We start from the raw sequence: 20681 nt of genomic DNA on the forward strand, positions 1-20681 counted from the left end.
CAAGCATGATCTTCTTTTCGCGAGCCAAGTCCATGACTTTGTCCTTGAAGACAAAACACTTCTCTAGAGGGTGGCTTACAAGTCGATGATATTTGCAGTAATTTGGGTCATTTGTTTTCCCAGCTTCATTTGGTCGCTTCATCTTCGGAATCTCAATAAGATTTAACTCGAGGAGTTCTTCAAAAATAGCTGGCACATCAGAATCCAGAAATGGCTACTCTTTCTCTTGCATTTCTTTTAAAGTCAACTTTCCACTTGGCTTATCTTGAAAAGAAGTGGATTTCATACTCTGCTTCTGCCTCACCTTCATCGTGAACTTCATAGGTGACGTGTTGACATTCATAGCTTCTTTGCTTTAAGACTTGGGTACGAACTTGCCCCACTTCCTGACTTCTTGCTTGTCATTCCCTTTGCGAGGTTCATAGATGGGCAGCCTTTCATTTCCAGCGGAGGCCATGCTCAACTCCATATCATGGGCACGAGTCGCAAGTTCTTCAAATGTGCTAGGCTTGTTACCTAGCAAGGTGTAGCGCAATCCCCAACGCATGCCTTGGATGCACATCTCTATGCCTGAAGCTTCACTAAGCCTGTCTTTGCAGTTAAGGCTTGTGTTCCTCCAACGATTGATAAAGTCGATAACTAGTTCCCCCTTTCGTTGATGAGTGTTTGTAAGTTCTATCATACTCACGTACGTCTCGTAGTATAAAAGTGATTGAGGAACTCTTGCTCTAGTTGATCCTAGCTATCGATAGATCCAGCCTCTATGTCTGTGTACCAATAAAAAGCATTTCCTTTTAGCGAGCGGACAAACTGCTTGATGAGGTAATCTCCATAAGTCCCAGCATTGTTGTACGTCTCCACGAAGTGCGCCACATGTTGCTTTGGGTTACCTTTGCCATCTAACTTTTGAAACTTTGGAAGTTGATAGCCAGCAAGCATCTTCAACATATCAACCCTTGCAGTGTACGACTTTGCATATGCAAGGGAGGATTTGGCAGCAACTTCATATTTGTTCTTAATGGTTCCTTCAATGAACTCCTTCAGTTGATCAACTGGAATCATCCCTTCAGATAAGACAAGGATAGCCTTAGTGGATGCTACTTGTCTTGGGGGGGAGTCACTCTCTAGAACTTCTGGGAGCTTGCCAGGTGCATGGGTGGATTCTTCTTCCATCAAGATTCCCACCCTGTCTGTTAGCTTGTCAATTCCAACCTCTTGATTTTGTATGCATTTGGTCAAGCCAGCGATTGCTTCCGTCAAGTTTGCCAACTGCTCCTCCATAGATGAAGTGTTTGTCACCATGACTTGCATGATTGTCGTGGACGACAGAGAGTTGCATGGATTTTCACACAGATTGATCCTTGATTGGCTCACGCTATGTGGTGTAAGTGGGGATGATCCATCACTTGAAGCATCATCATCTTCCTTCACAGCAGAGTGCTTGGATCCGGAGAGGTCAAGTAGAGCAAGAGTTTTCTTGATCTTTTCAGCAACATCGCTTCCTCCTTTAGATGCGTTTGTGGAAGATCTTGCTCCTTTTGAGGATGAAGATCCGAAAACAGGGGTTGACGTGGATGACACTTGGGATGTTTGTTGTCCTAAAGGGATTGCTTTGCTCCTCGTAACTAGTCCGAAGCTTCCAAAGGTAACATCGATAATGCTTTCCACATCAGCATAGAACCTGGAGTTAGCAGCCTTGGTGGAAGTTGAACCGGAGTTGATTTTCTTTGAAGCCATTTCGGTGTTCTTGAACTTTAGTGGTCGAAAAGTTGAGATGAGAGGTAGATATTGTCCCACTAGGCGTGCCAAAATTTGTAGACAATAAAATTGCGTCGAGAAAATAAAATCAAGACCAAAAAAATATCGCAACAATCGCAGTATTTTATTTCAAATATTTGAGTGTACAATCTCTATGAATCCTCTGATTCTACTTTTCCACAGTAAATAAAAGAGCTTTTGAGCTTGATCTTGAATTTTATTTTATTTTAATCCAAGTGCTTGAGGCTTGATCTTGATCTTGACGTATTTTTAATCCAAGGGCTTGCAACTTGTTCTTGAATCTTCGTCTTGATCTTTTAATCCTTAGAACACTTGAATGCTTGTAGCTTTTAGAGAAATCTACATCTTTTGATCCAGGAGCTCTCTCTTGCTTCTTGTTATAACTTCTGGTGCCTTTTCTGAGTTATGAAGACCCCTATTTATAGTTGTGGAAGGGAGGAGTCATGATAAGAGCAAACTCTTTCCGACCAATCAAATTGAAGTGTGACATGACCACATTTGATTGGCCAGAACATGTCACTTGCACACGTGACGCGACTTCATTACCCTTTCAGTGTGACTGGGCGTGCCTTGTCATTTTGACACATGACATGGTCCTATTGGCTCTTGCGCTTGACTTGACGCGCCACGTCATTTGACACATGGCACCAAACTGAGCCTTTAGGAAGATCGACATCTTGGGCTTAATGAAGTGAACTCATCACTTTAGCCCAATTAAATGTGTTAGCTCAATGGATTAAGACTTATTTATTTAATCCATATACATTGGACTTATATAATTAATTCAATTATATTATCCCATATATTTATTTGGACCGAAATATATTTAATTTAAAATATAGTCTAATAAATTTTATGAATTTAAATCCAATAAAATTTAATCGTCGCTTTCACATATAAATATTATGATTATCATTATAATAGACTTGATAAAAAACTATATATGTCACTTTCACATATTATGATTATCGTTGGAATAGACTTGATAAAACGAAAATAAGAAACTTTTTCGATAAGCGCAAAGAAGAAACTCCCTTGATAAAATAATTTTAAGAATAGAACAAAAATCCTAAAAATGGCAGTTCCTGTAAACTTTTCTTATCTAGAATTTTGTTTTTAAACTATTTTTCTGATTTCTTGTTTTCTTCAAAAAACTTAAGAAAAGGGGCAGATTTTTTAGTCCTTCACCATTCTGTATATTCTGGAACCCACCTTCAAAAAATCTGCATAGTCCAGACTCCAGAGTCCAATCCCAAAAACCTTTACACAGAGAGCATTCATCCATGGCATTTGCTCACTACTTGCTTACAGTCCCAGCTGATACTTCAAATCCCCACTCCGCTACTTCGATTATTACTCGCCCCTTTTCATCTTCTTATAATTCTCTATCTTCTTTGAGTTTTTCTTTTTCTTCGCCAAAACTTAACACTTGCAGGGCCTCTAATTTCCCCAAGAATTTGAGATTCGGCCACAAAGGTAATAGTATCCTTTACTCTTTTTTCCATACACTTTAGACTACAGAAAAATTGGTTATTTCAGTATATTGCTAAATTCGTTTTGTGGATAGCGTCTACTAATGTGGAAAGCGTTCAATTTGTTGATGGTGTTTAATTCTGGTGGTTGTAAATTTGAAAACTTTTTAACTGTTCAAGAGCAAGTTTTTCCTTTAGTCAACTTCATCGTGCTTCCACTGAAGATGAATTTTATTATGCTATGGCCAGTTAACTTAACCTCAGTGCAAAATTAACCATCCAACTATGGCTTTTATTGGGAATTTTGGTATAAAAGGTCTCTATTATAGTTGAATGAGTCAATTCATTATCTTTTTCCTAATTAGTTTTCTTCATTTCTTGTTTTAAACAATGCACCTTCCCATGGGGAAATTTTAGTACTTTCCAACAACAACAATAACAAAAAACCCAGTGCAATTCCACAAGTGGGGCCTGAGGAGGGTAATATATATGCAGACCTTACCTCTACCTTACGGGGACGGAGAGTCAAATTTTAGTACTATCAAGGTCGTGAAGGTTATCACAGATGATAATGCTGCAGACATGTTGACCAAGATAGTCCCGCTCGCTAAGTTTGCACACTGCAAGGACTTGGCGGGGGTGTGCATCAACTGATGCAACTCCGAAGAGAACAGTTGCTAGGTGGAGGTGGTATGTTCAACAATGGTTTGATTCTTCTTGTTTCTTACAACGGGGTTGCCCAGTAAGCTTAGAAGTTTTGGCCAGAGTTGTTCACACGCTCGAAACGCAAACCAAGGTGGAGATTGAAAATGTTGGTTTATGTTTAGTTAACAATGGCATGCTGAAAATGTTGGTTTATGTTTAGTCAACAATGGCATGCCAATTGGAAGAGTTGGTGGAAAGAGTTGGTGTGGATGCTAGGAGGAAGCTTCCTCCTTTGATGTCACCCATGACATCAAGAGGAGGTAGTTTGATGTCACCAATGACATCAAGAGGAGGTCTTTACCTCTATAAATAGATGCACTCCTTCACTTGTAGAAATCATCCCAAAATAATACAATACATTGTAGTGAGTAGAGAGTTAAGAGAGAAATTCTCTTAAGTGTAATTGGGAAATCTCCCCTTCCTTTGTTAATATTAAAAGGGCAATTGTTCTCTGGTGGACGTAGGATTATTTTGATCCGAACCACGTTAAATCTTGTGTTCTTTCTTTTACGTTTCCGCTAACAATTGGTATCAGAGCGACAGGATTCTTTAACGATCCAAGGAGAAAGAACAAGCAAATATGAGTTCCATGAAGTTTGAAATTGATAGATTCAATGGACGCAACAACTTCAATATCTGGAAGATCCAGATGATGGCGTTACTGCGGAGGGAAGGTTCAATCCATGCTATTGACGGAAAGTATCCTACGGATATATCAGCTCCCGACAAGGAGAAGATTGAAGGGGATGCATTGAGTGCAATCCAACTATCCCTTGCACCTAACGTGCTTTGTGAAGTGAGTACGGGTACCGAAGAGACGGCCAAACAGTTGTGGGAAAAGCTAGAAGGGCTATACCAAGACCGATCAGTGACAACAAGAATGTTGTTACAACGGCGTCTTCACACATTTAAGATGGGGTCAGGTACTTCGTTACAAGATCATTTAGATGCGTTTAATAAACTTGTCATGGACTTACAGATTGCAGGAATTAAAAGGGAGGAGGAGACGCTTGCATGTGCTTTGCTATTTTCATTGACTTCAGGATATCGTGATATTGAGAATTCAATGATGTATAGCAAGGAGCCTATCAAGCTTGAGCAAGTGCGGCAGGCACTTAACTCTAGTGATGTGCGGAGGCACATTGAAGGAGATAGAGATGACCAGGCAAGTGGCCTCTTTGTAAGAGGCCGGACTAGCCAACAGGGAAAGACCAAATCAAAGCACAGATCAAAGTCTCGTGTGAACAAGAAGAATACAGAGTGTTGGGGTTGTGGCAAGAAGGGGCACTTTGAACGAGATTGCCCAATGTCAAAGTCCAAGGAAAAGGCGAGTGCATCTACAGTTGAACAGGTACATAATTTTGATAATGATTATGTACTAACAACATCGTGTAATAATAATAGTAGTTATGAAAACAAATGGGTGTTAGACTCTGCTTGTACTCTGCATATGACGTTCCGAAAAGACTGGTTTAGCAGCTACGAGAAAAGTGGAGGAACCGTAGTAATGGGCAATAATGCAACTTGTGCAATAGTTGGCATTGGCTCAGTTCGGGTTCGCTGCCATGATGGAATCGTGAGGACTATTACACAAGTCCGTCATGTTCCTGATCTGAAGAAGAATTTGATCTCCTTGGGTACTCTGGATGAACAAGGCTACAGGTACATGAGCGAAGCAGGAACTATGAAGGTGACTAAAGGTTCTTTAGTCATGCTGAAAGGCAAGCTGGAGAACGGCCTTTACACATTGGCCGGAAGCACCATTGTTGGCTCTGCAAATGCATCTACAGTGCAGTTATCTAATGATGACAAGGCAAGACTATGGCACATGAGACTGGGTCATATGAGCGCACGTGGACTGGAGATGTTGAGCAATCGTAAACTTTTGGAAGGTGAGAAGATCAGCACGCTTGACTTCTGTGAGCACTGCGTTCTAGGGAAGCAGAAGAAGGTCAGCTTCAGCACTGGCAAACACAAGACAAGAGGAGTGCTAGACTACATCCATTCAGATTTATGGGGTCCTTCTAAACTTCCATCGAAGGGCGGAAAGAGGTATCTTCTCATTTTTATTGATGATTTCTCACGAAAGGTTTGGGTGTATTTTTTGAAGGCAAAAAGTGATGCTTTTGAAGCATTTAAAGAGTGGAAGATTTTGGTTGAAAATCAAATGGAGCGGAAAATCAAGTATCTTCGCACAGACAATGGCTTGGAGTTTTGCAATGAAGAGTTTAATGAATTCTGCAAGGTTCATGGGATCTCAAGACATAGGACTGTCAGGCATACCCCACAGCAGAATGGAGTTGCCGAGAGAATGAACAGAACTCTTCTTGAAAAGGCTCGTTGTATGCTCCTACAAGCCAAAATGTCCAAAGTATTTTGGGCTGAAGCAGTTCACACTGCTGCTCATATTGTCAATCGATCTCCAGCATCGGCAATTGACTTTAAGACTCCGAATGAGGTATGGTCAGGTGAACCCTCTAACTATTCATACTTACGAGTATTTGGGTGTCCAGCTTATTATCACGTTAATGAAGGAAAGCTTGAACCAAGGGCTAAGAAGGCCATATTCGTAGGGTATGTGGATGGAGTAAAAGGGTACAAACTTTGGTGTTTGTCTTTACTCAAATTTATAGTTAGTAGAGATGTCACCTTCGATGAATCCTCTATACTTGATCCCCGTAAAGTTTCCGTGGAGTTTTCAGGAAACAAGAACAACGAGCAGGTGGAGCTTCCGGTGGAGCTTGCCAAGGAAAAGGATCAAGAGACTCAGGTTAAAGATGAGTCAGAAGATGTAGGCGTTGAAGAACTTGCTGTCAATGAACCATACACAATTGCGAAGGGGAGGGAGAAGAGGCAGACACGAGAACCGGAACGCCTTATAAATCAAGCAAACTTGATTGCATATGCGTTCGTAGCTGCACAAGAAGAGATTAAAGATCTGGAGCCCTCCTCGTATATTGAAGCAACTTCTTGCAAGGATGCCGCACAATGGCGGTTAGCCATGACTGAAGAGATGGAGTCTCTTCACAAGAATCAGACATGGGTCTTAGTGAAAAGACAAAAGGGGAAGAGGACAGTTGGATGCAAGTGGGTCTACCGAAAGAAAGAGGGAATTCCTGAAGTGGAAGATGCTAGGTTCAAGGCGAGATTGGTTGCAAAAGGTTTCAGCCAAAAGGAGGGAATTGACTACAATGAGATTTTCTCTCCGGTCGTGAAGCATAGCTCAATTCGCGTGCTACTAGCATTGGTTGCACAATTTGACTTGGAGCTTCAACAGCTTGATGTCAAAACTGCTTTCTTACACGGTGATCTAGAAGAGACAATCTATATGGATCAACCTGAAGGTTTCCTAGCTGAGGGAAAAGAAGATCACGTATGCCAACTAAAGAAGTCTTTGTATGGTTTGAAGCAATCCCCTAGACAGTGGTACAAGAGGTTTGATGCATTCATGACTACACATGAATTCTCAAGGAGTGCATTTGATAGTTGTGTGTATCACAAGAAGATGTCTGGTAACTCAATGATTTATTTACTGTTGTATGTTGATGATATGCTTATTGCTGCTAACAACATTACAGAGATAAATGCTTTGAAGAAACTATTGAGTAAGGAATTTGACATGAAGGATTTAGGAGCTGCAAAGAAAATCCTTGGTATGGAGATTTCAAGAGAAGACGATGTTGTACATCTTTCTCAGAAGAGGTATATTGAAAGGGTTCTCGAGAGATTCAATATGCAAACGTGCAAGCCTGTAAGTACACCATTAGCTCCTCATTTTAAACTTTCAGAGTCACAAATGCCTCAGTCCGAGGATGAGGTGGAGCATATGTCAAAGATTCCTTATGCCAGTGCAGTTGGTAGTATTATGTATGCTATGGTATGCACACGTCCAGATATTGCTCAATCTGTAAGTGTGGTAAGTAGATACATGTCCAACCCAGGAAAGAGGCATTGGGAAGCTGTCAAGTGGATATTGAGATATCTCAAAGGAGCTTCTGGTGTTGGTCTTACCTTTCGAAAAAGTGGTACAGGTATTTCAATTCTCGGTTATGTGGATTCTGACTATGCAGGAGATCTTGACAGAAGAAGGTCCACAACTGGATACATCTTTACCCTCGTTGGCAGTGCCGTCAGTTGGAAGTCGACTTTGCAGTCGATTGTCGCTTTGTCTACGACAGAAGCAGAATACATGGCAGCAGCGGAGGCGGTAAAGGAAGCTATCTGGTTGAAAAGTTTAGTAGCGGAATTGAGTTTGGTTCAGCTGGAATCAACTCTTAGATGTGATAGTCAGAGTGCTATTCATCTAATGAAAAATCAGAGATTTCATGAGCGCACTAAACACATTGATGTCAGATTTCATTTTATTCGAGATGTTATTGATGAGGGAACTATCAAGGTCGTGAAGGTTATCACAGACGATAATGCTGCAGACATGTTGACCAAGATAGTCCCGCTCGCTAAGTTTGCACACTGCAAGGACTTGGCGGGGGTGTGCATCAACTGATGCAACTCCGAAGAGAACAGTTGCTAGGTGGAGGTGGTATGTTCAACAATGGTTTGATTCTTCTTGTTTCTTACAACGGGGTTGCCCAGTAAGCTTAGAAGTTTTGGCCAGAGTTGTTCACACGCTCGAAACGCAAACCAAGGTGGAGATTGAAAATGTTGGTTTATGTTTAGTTAACAATGGCATGCTGAAAATGTTGGTTTATGTTTAGTCAACAATGGCATGCCAATTGGAAGAGTTGGTGGAAAGAGTTGGTGTGGATGCTAGGAGGAAGCTTCCTCCTTTGATGTCACCCATGACATCAAGAGGAGGTAGTTTGATGTCACCAATGACATCAAGAGGAGGTCTTTACCTCTATAAATAGATGCACTCCTTCACTTGTAGAAATCATCCCAAAATAATACAATACATTGTAGTGAGTAGAGAGTTAAGAGAGAAATTCTCTTAAGTGTAATTGGGAAATCTCCCCTTCCTTTGTTAATATTAAAAGGGCAATTGTTCTCTGGTGGACGTAGGATTATTTTGATCCGAACCACGTTAAATCTTGTGTTCTTTCTTTTACGTTTCCGCTAACAGAAGTGTAAGCTATAAAGTTATATGGAACTTTTATTTTCCTAAAGATTTTCTCTTACTGTATGCAAGTTCTTCGGCGAGGATGTGTCCTATCAGAAGTGTTTGATCGAACATATTAGCTACATAGAGAACAGCAGCATCTTCATTTGTCATTTGATGTCTCATTTTCTGAGGATTATGAATGAGTGATCCAATCATACCATTGTGGAAGTATTTTCTTTCTGCCATTCAAAAATTTTGACTTGGTAAACTTATTGTTGCTCATTTCTGCAGCATCTGTTAAGGCCCAAGCATCTGAAGCCAGCTCAGCTGCAGATGCTTTCACTAACTTCAAGCATGTACTCCTACCAATTACAGACCGGAATCCTTATCTCTCTGAGGGTTCAAGACAGGTCCACTCTTCTCTGTATTTTTCCTTCTTAGTATTGGCGCTCGAACGAACCAACCGTTGCTTCCTTTCTAGTCGTGTATTTTTTTTTTTAAAGAATTAGTTTCATTCTCCAAGTGTCATATTTGAAGTATGGCACTTTTGAGGAAAGATTGCAATGTTCTCTGTAATTCTTTCATCGTAGCATTTGTGACAGATTTTGATTCCTTATTAGCAGTCGCTGTACCTCAAGTCAAAATTACATTTCACCTCTGGATGACAATAGGACGGGGGAAGCTTTAGATGTGAGGGTTGGAGTGACTCTTAGCAGAGAAAGCAATCGGGTGGGGTGGGGTGGGTGGGTGGGGGGATCTAGAGCTCCTTTGGAAATTTATAGTGGGCATGGTGGGTTAAGCGAACCGAGGAAAAAGTTAATGAAAAAATTTAATGTTGGAAAAATAGAAGGCAACTTAACATAATGGGGAAGAAAGGTGTAGAAAGGGCAGGGTATAGTGGGTTGTAAGTGCAGAAGAAAATTAAATGGGTTGGGATGGTGGGGCTAGACTGTGGTGGAGATTGCTCCCTGCCGCAAACCTACTGCCTCCATTTCCATCTTTATATGGAGTTAATCTCCAATTCAACCGATTGAACTATTTGTATGGTACAACCACCGTTTGAACTATTTGTAAGGGCTTCAATAAAATGCTGGGCCTTTTAGTTCCTCTTCACTGTGGTTCTGAGGAAAGATACGTATTGGCTAATCCTGGAGCACATTAAGCAGACTGCAGCAGTTTCTTTTTGTCAAACTGCATTTTTGCCTTTTTCTTCCCTTTTCTTGGTTTGAACATGTTCACCTAGCTCATTCGATTTTGTAAGTGGCATGGATACTTTTTAAAAAATGTTATAGAAGTTACTTATTCTCGGTAATTTATCAGGCTGCAGCAACTGCCGCTGCTTTGGCGAAGAAGTATGGAGCTGACATAACAGTTGTTGGTAGGTTTCTTGATGTCCCAGATGTTGTGTGCTATTGGTTCTTTCAAAAGCTAAACTACAGAGATGACTTTCTTGGTACAGAAACTTTTAGTGGTAGATTTCAAGGAATCTAGGTCTTTATGGTCTTTGCAGTTATTGATGAAAAGGAGAAAGAAGCAGTCCCGGAGCATGAGACCCAACTGGCGAGCATCCGGTGGCATTTATCTGAAGGTGTGTATTTACTGTTGTTGCCCTATATGTAAAGAGCATGAACCAGTTGATGTTTTGTGATTAAAAAGTGCAACTTGGACGGGTGCACTAGACTTGCATTGCTGTGATTAGCAGCAACTGGCATTTTGCACGCAAGCCTGTGCATTGCGATTAGCACAAACTAATCTTGCGGAACTTCAGTATTTGGCTTTATATTGGACGGATTTTCCAATGTTGGTTATCTCATTATTCTGCTGCGGAGCTCCTTTTATGTGAGTCTGCAATTTTTTTTTTCTCTTGATTTTGATCATGCAGCACAATCATCCGGATGGGTAGGAAAGTTGAAACATGTTCTGGTTGCTTATATGTAGTATATACTGCAAAACTGTTATGGTCCACTTTTCATACTACTAACGACTGTGAACTCATTCCTCATCCTTAGTTTTACATGTGGTCTGGTATAGTTGCTGATTGGTGTACACAAACATCTGCACAGGTGGATATCAGGAGTTCAAGCTGTTAGAACGGCTAGGTGAAGGAAGCAAGCCAACAGCCATTATTGGTGAAATTGCTGATGAGATGAACTTGGATGTGGTAATTATGAGTATGGAAGCTATCCATTCCAAGCATGTTGATGCAAACCTACTCGCTGAGTTCATCCCTTGTCCTGTATTGCTTTTGCCCCTATGAAGAAGAAATGTATCTGAAAAGCCAGTGGAGTTTGATTTTAGGATCAAGGGTATTAGCATTACCTCACTTGAAGTTTATTGTTATCTTGATCGATATGATCTCCTACCTTTTGACCGTTTGTTTACGTTTTCTGCTTCATTGACCATAAATGCAAGTTTTAGATTTGCAATGACTGGTAATAGAACAAAAAGAGAAGCTGGTTCATTGTATCTCAATCATAAGAAGACATGGATGTCGTCCACTTTAAGTGTTAGTCTTGCTCATCTTAATAGCTGTCTTGAGTTATGTGTATCCGCTGTTTAAATTGATAGAATTGGATTTCTTCTGTTTATACTGACGCATTACATCTGAACTCTATCTTATCTTGGCTTATTTCTTGATACTGATATCACACTTGTTTGGCTCAGAAGATATTAAAAACTTTTTGAACAAATCAATCAAAGATGAAGGGGTAAATCCTAGTTAAAGATAATTAACTCTAGATTCGAGATGAATAATATGAATAGAAAAACATAGCCGAGTATAAATATTGGCTGTGATTATGGCCAGATTTAATAGCATAAAGAAAGATACATTAAGTAACAGTAAATGGCAATAAAATGTAAATAAAGGAAAAGATTCACCAAATCTTGAGTGGAGCGGATCTTCTTTCATTTGATAAAGACGAATGATAACAGATACAAGAACCTTAAAACCCTTTTTAGATCTGATGAAGGTCTGAGATCACATATCTTCTAATTTCTTTAAAGAGGTATGTTTACATATTTTCTAGAGAGAGGGAGAGAGAGAGAGAGCCAGCCCCTTTTTTTGGAAGTACTCTCTTCCTATTTATAAGGGGTATCCGTAGAAAATCCTAAAAAGGTACAATTAGAGGGAATATTCACTAGAATATTCTCTTTGAGGATTCCAAAGCAAACAAGCTATTTCATCACTGTCTGACCTCGGCCTTATTGATGACTGTACGACCTCGGCCTGTTCGACCTCGACCATATATCTCTGCGTGCCGAATTTCTCTGATCTAATTTTGACCCATACAGTTAGTCCCTCCACTTATTGAGGTCGTCTCGTGGTCGAGCTCGGTGAGCGGACTTCATTAATCGTAGTTCGAGAAATCCAGATGAGGAAGTCGACTAGTGTGGATCGCGGCTGAGGGTGCCAATCTTTAGGTCAAAATGGTATCCCCGCGGGCAGAACTTTAGCAGAGTTCGATCAGGGACAATAACTCGAGTGATGAGTCGATCGAGAAGACAATAGAGTTGGGGAAGGCCGTCGAGGCCGGGATGGCGGCATCGGAGGAGGTCATTTGCGTCCTCGGATCTGGACGGACGAGTAGGCCAAATGAAAATTCAGGCAAGGTCGCCGAATGTGAATTCAGACGAGGTCGAAGGTTGCCGAAAGTTGATTCGGACGAGGCCGTGTTGATTCGGACAAGGCAGAATTTTGATTCGGACGAGGACGAATGTTGATTCGGGCGAGGCCGAATTCTTTTTTTTGGCGATGGCCCTAGGCCGTAGGGGTGTTATTTCGAGCTTGTCGAAATGTTAACCTATCGTGGTTCGAACGAGGTCGAATGTTGATTAGGACGAGGCCGAATTCTTCTTTTTGGCGATGGCCCTTGGCCGTAGGGGTGTTCTTTCAAGCTTGTCGAAATGTCAACCCGTCATGGTTCGAACGAGGTCGAATGTTGATTCGGACGAGGCCGAATTTTGATTCGGACGAGGCCGAATTTTGATTCGGACGAGGCCGAATTCTTCTTTTTGGCGATGGCCCTTGGCCGTACGGTGTCGACCTTCTTTTTTTGGCGATGGCTCTTGGCCATACGGGGTCGACCTCCTCTTTTTGGCTATGGTTCTTGTCCGTAGGGGTCGACCTCTTCTTTTTTGGCGATGGCCCTTGGCCGTAGGGGTCGACCTCTTCTTTTTGGCGATGGCTCTTGGCCGTACGGGGTCGACCTCCTCTTTTTGGCGATGGCTCTTGGTCGTAGGGGTCGACCTCTTCTTTTCTGGTGATGGCCCTTGGCCGTAGGGGCCGACCTCTTCTTTTTTGGCGATGGCCCTTGGCCGTACGGGGTCGACCTCCTCTTTTTGGCGATGGCTCTTGGCCGTACGGGGTCAACCTCCTTTTTTTGGAGATGGCTCTTGGCCGTAGGGGTCAACCTCCTCTTTTTGGCGATGGCTCTTGGCCGTACGGGGTCGACCTCCTCTTTTTGACAATGGCTCTTGGCCGTAGGGGTCGACCTCTTCTTTTTTGGCGATGGCCCTTGGCCGTACGGGGTTGACCTCCTCTTTTTGGCGATGGCTCTTGGCCGTAGGGGTCGACCTCTTCTTTTTTGGCGATAGCCCTTGGCTGTAGGGGTCGACCTCTTCTTTTTTGGCGATGGCCCTTGGCCGTACGGGGTCGACCTCCTCTTTTTGGCGATGGCTCTTGGCCGTAGGGGTCGACCTCTTCTTTTTTGGCGATGGCCCTTGGCCGTAGGGGCCGACCTCTTCTTTTTTGGCGATGACTCTAGGTCGTACGGGGTCGACCTCCTATTTTTGGCGATGGCTCTTGGCCGTAGGGGTCGACCTCTTCTTTTTTGGCGATGGCCCTTGGCCGTAGGGGTTGACCTCTTCTTGTTTGGCGATGGCCCTTGGACGTAGGGGGTCGACCTCCTCTTTTTGGCGATGACTCTTGGTTGTAGGGGTCGACCTCCTCTTTTTGGCGATGGCTCTTGGCCGTACGGGGTCGACCTCCTCTTTCTGGTGATGGCTCTTGGCCGTAGGGGTCGAGCTCTTATTTTTTGGCGATGGCCCTTGGTCGTAGGGGTCGACCTCTTCTTTTTTGGCGATGGCCTTTGGCCGTACGGGGTCGACCTCTTCTTTTTGGCGATGACTTTTGGCCGTAAGGGTCGACCTCCTCTTTTTGGCGATGACTCTTGGCCTTAAATGGTGTTATTTCGAGCTTATCGAAATGTTAATCCGTTGTCATTTGATCGAGGTCAAACTCTTCTTCTTTGGCGAAGGCCATTGGCCTTAAAGGATGTTATTTCGAACTTTCGAAATGTTAACCCGTCGTCGTTCGATCAATGTCGAACTCTTCTTCTTTGGCGAAAGCTCTTGGCCTTAAAGGGTGTTATTTCGAACTTATTAAATGTTAACCCATCATCGTTCGAGCGAGGTCGAACTCTTCTTCTTTGGGGAAGGCCCTTGGCCTTAAAGAGTGTTATTTCGAACTTATCGAAATGTTAACCCGTCGTCGTTCGATCAAGGTCGAACTCTTCTTCTTTGGCGAAGGCCCTTGGCCTTAAAGGGTGTTATTTCGAACTTATCGAAATGTTAACCCATCGTCGTTCGATCAAGGTTGAACTCTTCTTCTTTGGAGAATGCTCTTGGCCTTAAAGGGTGTTTCCTGGGGGAGTCCCAATTTGCTTAATTTTGCTTGCATTGGAGAATATGATGCATTTCCTGGGGGAGTCCCAATTTGTTTAATTTTGCTTGCATTGGAGAATATGATGTGTTTCCTAGGGGATTGCTCCTGCTTCTATTCCACTTAGAGAAATAGTCAGTTAAAACAAAATAAAAGCGTTCGTTACCTCGATTTGATCGGGTCGACGAGTGGAAAGGAGTGACCATATTCCCTTCTCTGGTTATGCTTTCAGTGGCAGCTACCAATTTTGGCGTGGCTGTCCGCTTTAGTAAAGTTTTTTGTTGTACAAATAGCATATTACCTGATAGAGGAACAGTTGGGGAAGAAGAGGGCACCAGTTGACCATATCTCACTTGTGCGCCTTCTTGTAGATCCACGCTATTGTGGTACTATGTCCCTATTCAGCTTCTATTTACCTTTCCTCATATGGTGGCTGCTTGTACTGGACTTCAATTGTGTATGACAAAAGCAAAGGGCTTATATCACTAGCATATGCTCTTGAAACCGCAATGATAGTCGCTTTGGGCAATTCCTCAAAAGTCGTCGCCGAATCGACGTAGTGACGAAGCGAATGCATCGATGACATTGCTGATGCCGACACGTTCTCTATCAGTTTCTCCGTCGACGTTGCTACAAATCTTGAGTTAATTTCAGATTATCCAATCATAAGAAACTCCTTTGGCATTTAAAGAACACAGAAGTTGTACGAATATTCTCTTATACGAATAGTATATTAAAAATTTGAAGCTTCTCCTTAAAACTTGTATGTCCCATAAGAGAATAAATAGTAGAATATCCAACGTAAGTGGAGTATATGCTAAAACAGCCCCCAAACACTTGTCAGAGGTATCAAACTCAATCCACAGATTATTCCTTATATCAAATGATAATCAAAACCCAATTATTATGACCATCTTATACGGATAGTATATTAAAAATTTGAAGCTACAAAAGCGAAAGAGAGTTTACGAAAGTTATTTCGTCTTTCCATGTTATGGTAGACAACCGTACTAGGAAATATCTACCATGAACAGAACGTGGAACTGGAATTGAATTCTAGATCTAGAGAAAACTAAAATTATAACTAGAAAATCCCCACAGACGGCGCCAAATTGTTCGACTCAAAAGATATTAAAACTTTTTTGAACAAATCAATCAAAGATGAAGGGGTAAATCCTAGTTAAAGATAATTAACTCTAGATCCGAGATGAATAATATGAATAGAAAAACATAGCCGAGTATAAATATTGGTCGTGATTATGGCCAGATTTAATAGCATAAAGAAAGGTGCATTAAGTAACATTAAATGGCAATAAAATGTAAATAAAGGAAAAGATTCACCAAATCTTGAGTGGAGCGGATTCTCTTTCGTTTGATAAAGACGAATGATAATAGATACAAGAACCTTAATACCCTTTTTAGATCTGATGAAGGTCTGGGATCACAGATCCTCTAATTTCTTTAAAGAAGTATGTTTACATATTTTCTAGAGAGAGAGAGGGAGAGCGATCCGGTCCCTTTTTCTGGAAGTCCTCTCTTCCTATTTATAAGGGGCATCTATAGAAAATCCTAAAAAAGTACAATTAGAGGGAATATTCAGTAGAATATTCCCTTTGAGGATTCCAAAGCAAACTAGCTATTTCATCACTGTCCTACCTCGGCCTTATTGATGACTGTCCGACCTCGGCTATTGGTGACTGTCCGACCTCGGCCTATCCGACCTCGACCTTATATCTCTGCGTGCCGAATTTCTCTGATCTAATTTTGACCCATAAAATACTGATGAACAATTAGCTAAGCACAATGAAAAACTGGTATCTAGATTACTGGTGTGATTATCCTGCTCTATTGTTAATCAATTGATCAACTGTAACACTAAATAGTGAATTATCATGCTTTCCTACTGGTGAATTTTAGTAGTTGCTGTCTAAATTGATATAATTGGATTTCTAATATTGGTGCTGGATTGCACATGTATAACGTCTGAATTTATATCTTGACTTATTTCTTGATGCTGATCTATTTGTCATTGGGCAATAAGGCTAATCACCACAAGGAGTTCGCTAGCTTGTTTAGTAATGGCGTGCTCTGCCGTCCCAAGTGATTTGGATTCTTATCATTTCTGAGGACAGTGGAACTAGTAAAATATCTTAAGAGAAAGTCCTCTAAGTAATTTTACTAAAGACTGCGGAACTAGTGAAATATCTTAAAGAGAAACTAGGCAGAAGTTAAAACTGAAGAATAATCAAAATAGCATTGATAGAACCAAACAACCGTGGTCGACATTTTACAAGCCACAAAAAGTGCGTAAAATACAAAAGAAATTCAAGGCCAACAAATGATAATCACTACTTAAGTGCTACCATAATGCTGGGTAGATACAGCATTATTAATGAGGAGAGACTAGTTCAAGTGCTGGGGTTGTTGTAATAGGAGTTCCAAGTATCGAGAACATGAGCTCGCAGAACTTGCTGGTGATAGAGAGAAGCAACCAACGCTCCGACAAAGGGTCCAACCCAAAAGATCCACTATGAAAACAGATAAAGGGAAATATTATGAGACTAATTAGATCTATTGAACTTTAAAAGACACTTTGAATTAGAACTGTCATAAGTAGTACTTATAAACACTTACATGGTCATTCCAAGCTGTGCTATTGTTGTAAATGACAGCAGCTCCAAAACTCCTAGCAGGGTTGATCCCAGTGCCAGTTATGGGAATAGTGGCCAAATGAACCATAAACACCGAGAATCCAATTGGCAATGGTGCTAGTACCTTTGGAGAAACAAAGAATGTTTTATAATTTATTACATTAATATTGATCATTATGATTTAGACATTTAGTGCTCCTGCAGTCCAAAAAATACAACAGAGGGAGATAAATTTTGTTTTTGACTGGAACTTCATAAGTTTTCAGATCCAATCCCCGATCCTTATGCATCTCTTAACCTTGTATTTTAATTTTATACGTTATCAGTGCACAAAATTTAAATTTTTTCTAAATTAGGGTTGACACTTACGGGGACGTGAGAATCACGCGCTTTGCTTTTGGCGTCAGTGGCGGAGAAGACGGTATAGACAAGGACGAAAGTGCCAATGATCTCAGCACCCAAGGCTGTGCCGGTTGAGTAGCCAACTGCAACGGTATTAGCACCGCCGCCATACGTGTTATAGTCATGCTTCATGAACCCTTTCACTAAGCCAACGCCGCAAATGGCTCCTAAGCACTGCGCCACCATATACCCCACCGCTCTCAGTAATGAAACCTTCCTTGCCAGTAATAGCCCAAATGTTACTGCTGGGTTTATATGCCCACCTATACACATTCATTAACCCCAAAAAAAAGAAATTAGAAGATTATAATGCTGTCAATGTTGGTGTTTATCATGGTTACTCTCAGTAGCGGATTTTGAGCCCATAAAGCCAAATTGTATTATGTATTCATAGATAATACTTAAAAATTCAAATAATTGACCATGAGCACCCACGATAATCATGTTTGACTACTGTAAATTTACACCAAAATCAGTGAAATATCCACAATCTATAAATCTTGGATTCGCCACTGTGCTGAAGCGGGTAATGTAAGGTTTTGTGTCAAAAAATTCTTTGTTAGTAAAATAAGTTTTGGACAAAATCTGAATTGGTTTTGTGGTGGTAGATAGAGTCTGAACTGATCAATATTTGTCCGCTTGAAGTTGGAGTCGCAGGAAACCTTACAGTTTTCACCTCTACGAATGTGAAAGTAAACTGCTTCTTATGAGGATTAGGTATTTCAGACCATCCATAAATTTGTGTTACATTTGTCTTTACCGCTACAGGTATTTTGGGGGGGGGGGGGAGGGGAGACAATTCTATTTAATTATATTCCACCCTTGGGCTAACTTGCTGGAAGAAAGTGAACCACTAAAAATTGACATGACAATCTGATTCAGCTAATCAACAAAACATGAGTATTTTGAACTCAAAATGAGTTTTAAGTCATATACATCATCACCATAACAGGTAAACATTTTTATACTATTGTAATTAATGTGCTATAATAGGTAAAAATCACTCGATAGTGTAAAATTCTTTATATTAATGGTTTATATAACTTAAACTCTTCTGAAATTATGTGATTGGTTACTTTAGTAGGTGTCTCATATTAAATTCCAAGTAAAAATAAATGGACTGAGAGAGACGGGAGGACGGACGTGGATGGTGGGGGGAAGACAAATTAAATAGGAAGGTTATTTTTCAATCTGTGACTTGCTAACTATGCCGGAAAACCAAAAGAAGCTTCTACTTCTTATCTCTATGTATCTAACAACATGCAAGGCAATGGAGATTTTGACAAAAGGTATGCAAATGTTGAACCTGAACTTACCACACAAGACACCTTCTTTGAACTTTAAACCTCTAAACTTATAATTCCCTGGTTAAAATTTGAAATACCATGTTGTTCCATGCAGTGGCAGAAACAGTACTCTTCTACAAGAGGTGCATTCAACACCATTTCTTAAAAAAATATTCACAATTTTATATGTGTATATATATATGGAGTATATATATAGTAACAGTACTCCTACTACATTATACATTCCTATAATAGACTGAGAATCTGAGATAATATAAAGTAAGCATCACTTAGCTTTCGGACAAAATGTTAGAGCCCTAACCCCTATAACTCCAGAAGTTCTAATAAACTCACATGTATAGAGCAAAAGAAGAGGAGGAGATGAAAATGAGTACCAGAAATCCCAGCAGTGCAATAGACAAGAACGAAAATCATGCCGCCAAAAGCCCATGCAATACCAAGAAGTCCAACGCCGTCGCAGGGACCAACTTGCTTCTTGTGGCCAATAACAGTAGCAACACTAACGTAAAGAAAAAGAAGTGTGGCAACAAATTCAGCAATGAGGGCTCTGTAGAAAGACCATTTCTTCACCTCCACCGTATCAAACAGCGGTGCTGCTGGCTTATCTACGTAGTCTTTCACCATATCTTGCTAGCTAGCTAGTTATCCCGATCCGCTTTAGAGTGATGGTGGCCTGGGTATTAATAATTAAATAGCAGCCTAGCAGGGAAAACGATATCTACAAGGGAGATTACGCTGTGTGGTTACAAGTTAAAGGTGTGAATAGATTGATGTAGCAAAAAGGCAACAACACATGCATCGACACTATGGCAACCTGACCATTTACGTAAGCTCCAAACTTTTCACTGGTACGTTAATTTGTAACAGAATAACATTGCATTTACGTCTCGAATTCCTATGTCGGAAGGAAAGCAGAAGGGGCCGACGATGTGACTCAATCCCAATTAATAAAGCATTGGCTTTAGGCAGTAAAAGTTCTAAAAATTTACTCACAAAACAACTACCCATGCAGTTCCTTTATCTTAAGTTCTCTTTAATGGCCAATTTACCTCTGAAAATTGATCAGATGGACTATAGGATATAAGCAAATTGTAAAAACGTAACAAAAAAATTAGGAATAGGAGGTGCAGTTTCACATATGAGTACTAAATTTTACGAAAATAGACTAAATTAAAAATTAAAATACATACGAAAATTTATTTAAAATATTTAAAGCCTCTTATAAAAGTTCAGTTTTAGGAAATCAATTTGAGGGTAAAACGGTAATAAATTGGTCGACCGATCAACTCGAAGTGTGGACCAACGTCGATAGAAACTTTATACCTTCTTGATTTGAATGATTGACACTTTATACTTTCTTGATTTTAAAATTTTAGTAGTCACTTCTTGATTTTGAGATTTTGTACTCACATGTAAATTACACCTTTAACGGCCTTACGTATTTTTATAGCTCAAATTCTATTTGATGTGCATGCCTTTGTAGTAATATCTAATTTTTGTTTTTACAACTCTAAAGTACAAGCGATAAATGATTTAATCATAACGGGCAGATTTGTGAAAACAGAAATTAATTACTACTATAAATTAAAGTCATGCACCCCAATTAAAAAAAACCAACATGTTCTCTCCTCTTCTCCGTCTACA

General features: G+C 40.7%; 2 protein-coding genes across 2 annotated transcripts; one reads left to right on the forward strand and one right to left on the reverse strand.

The window, feature by feature from the left end:
• Positions 1–2752: 2752 nt before the first annotated feature.
• LOC104221668 (uncharacterized) lies at positions 2753–11603 on the forward strand. The gene is made up of 5 exons (XM_070167996.1): positions 2753–3255; positions 9307–9425; positions 10336–10393; positions 10526–10603; positions 11079–11603. Exons 1-5 carry the CDS (start codon positions 3063–3065, stop codon positions 11270–11272), a joined length of 642 nt encoding a protein of 213 aa, XP_070024097.1. The 5' UTR covers positions 2753–3062; the 3' UTR covers positions 11273–11603.
• A 5302-nt stretch (positions 11604–16905) lies between these two features.
• LOC104221666 (aquaporin PIP2-7-like) lies at positions 16906–19907 on the reverse strand. Its single transcript, XM_009772773.2, has 4 exons — positions 19412–19907; positions 17698–17993; positions 17312–17452; positions 16906–17205 (listed from the first exon to the last, which is right to left on the reverse strand). The coding sequence occupies exons 1-4, from the start codon at positions 19659–19661 to the stop codon at positions 17086–17088; spliced, it is 807 nt and encodes a 268-aa protein (XP_009771075.1). The 5' UTR covers positions 19662–19907; the 3' UTR covers positions 16906–17085.
• Between the last annotated feature and the right edge of the window lie 774 nt (positions 19908–20681).

Source organism: Nicotiana sylvestris, chromosome 2 (assembly GCF_000393655.2).
Source record: "Nicotiana sylvestris chromosome 2, ASM39365v2, whole genome shotgun sequence".
In the NCBI taxonomy this organism is placed as follows: domain Eukaryota; kingdom Viridiplantae; phylum Streptophyta; class Magnoliopsida; order Solanales; family Solanaceae; genus Nicotiana; species Nicotiana sylvestris.

Excerpts from the sequence above, each read along its gene's own strand:
- LOC104221668 (XM_070167996.1), top strand. The coding sequence starts at position 3,063 with ATGGCATTTGCTCACTACTTGCTTACAGTCCCAGCTGATACTTCAAAT. Across the intron at positions 3,256-9,306 it reads TTTGAGATTCGGCCACAAAG|CATCTGTTAAGGCCCAAGCA; the intron begins GTAATAGTATCC and ends TCATTTCTGCAG. Across the intron at positions 9,426-10,335 it reads TCTCTGAGGGTTCAAGACAG|GCTGCAGCAACTGCCGCTGC; the intron begins GTCCACTCTTCT and ends GTAATTTATCAG.
- LOC104221666 (XM_009772773.2), bottom strand. The coding sequence starts at position 19,661 with ATGGTGAAAGACTACGTAGATAAGCCAGCAGCACCGCTGTTTGATACG. Across the intron at positions 17,994-19,411 it reads TTGCACTGCTGGGATTTCTG|GTGGGCATATAAACCCAGCA; the intron begins GTACTCATTTTC and ends GAATGTGTATAG. Across the intron at positions 17,453-17,697 it reads CGCGTGATTCTCACGTCCCC|GTACTAGCACCATTGCCAAT; the intron begins GTAAGTGTCAAC and ends GTTTCTCCAAAG.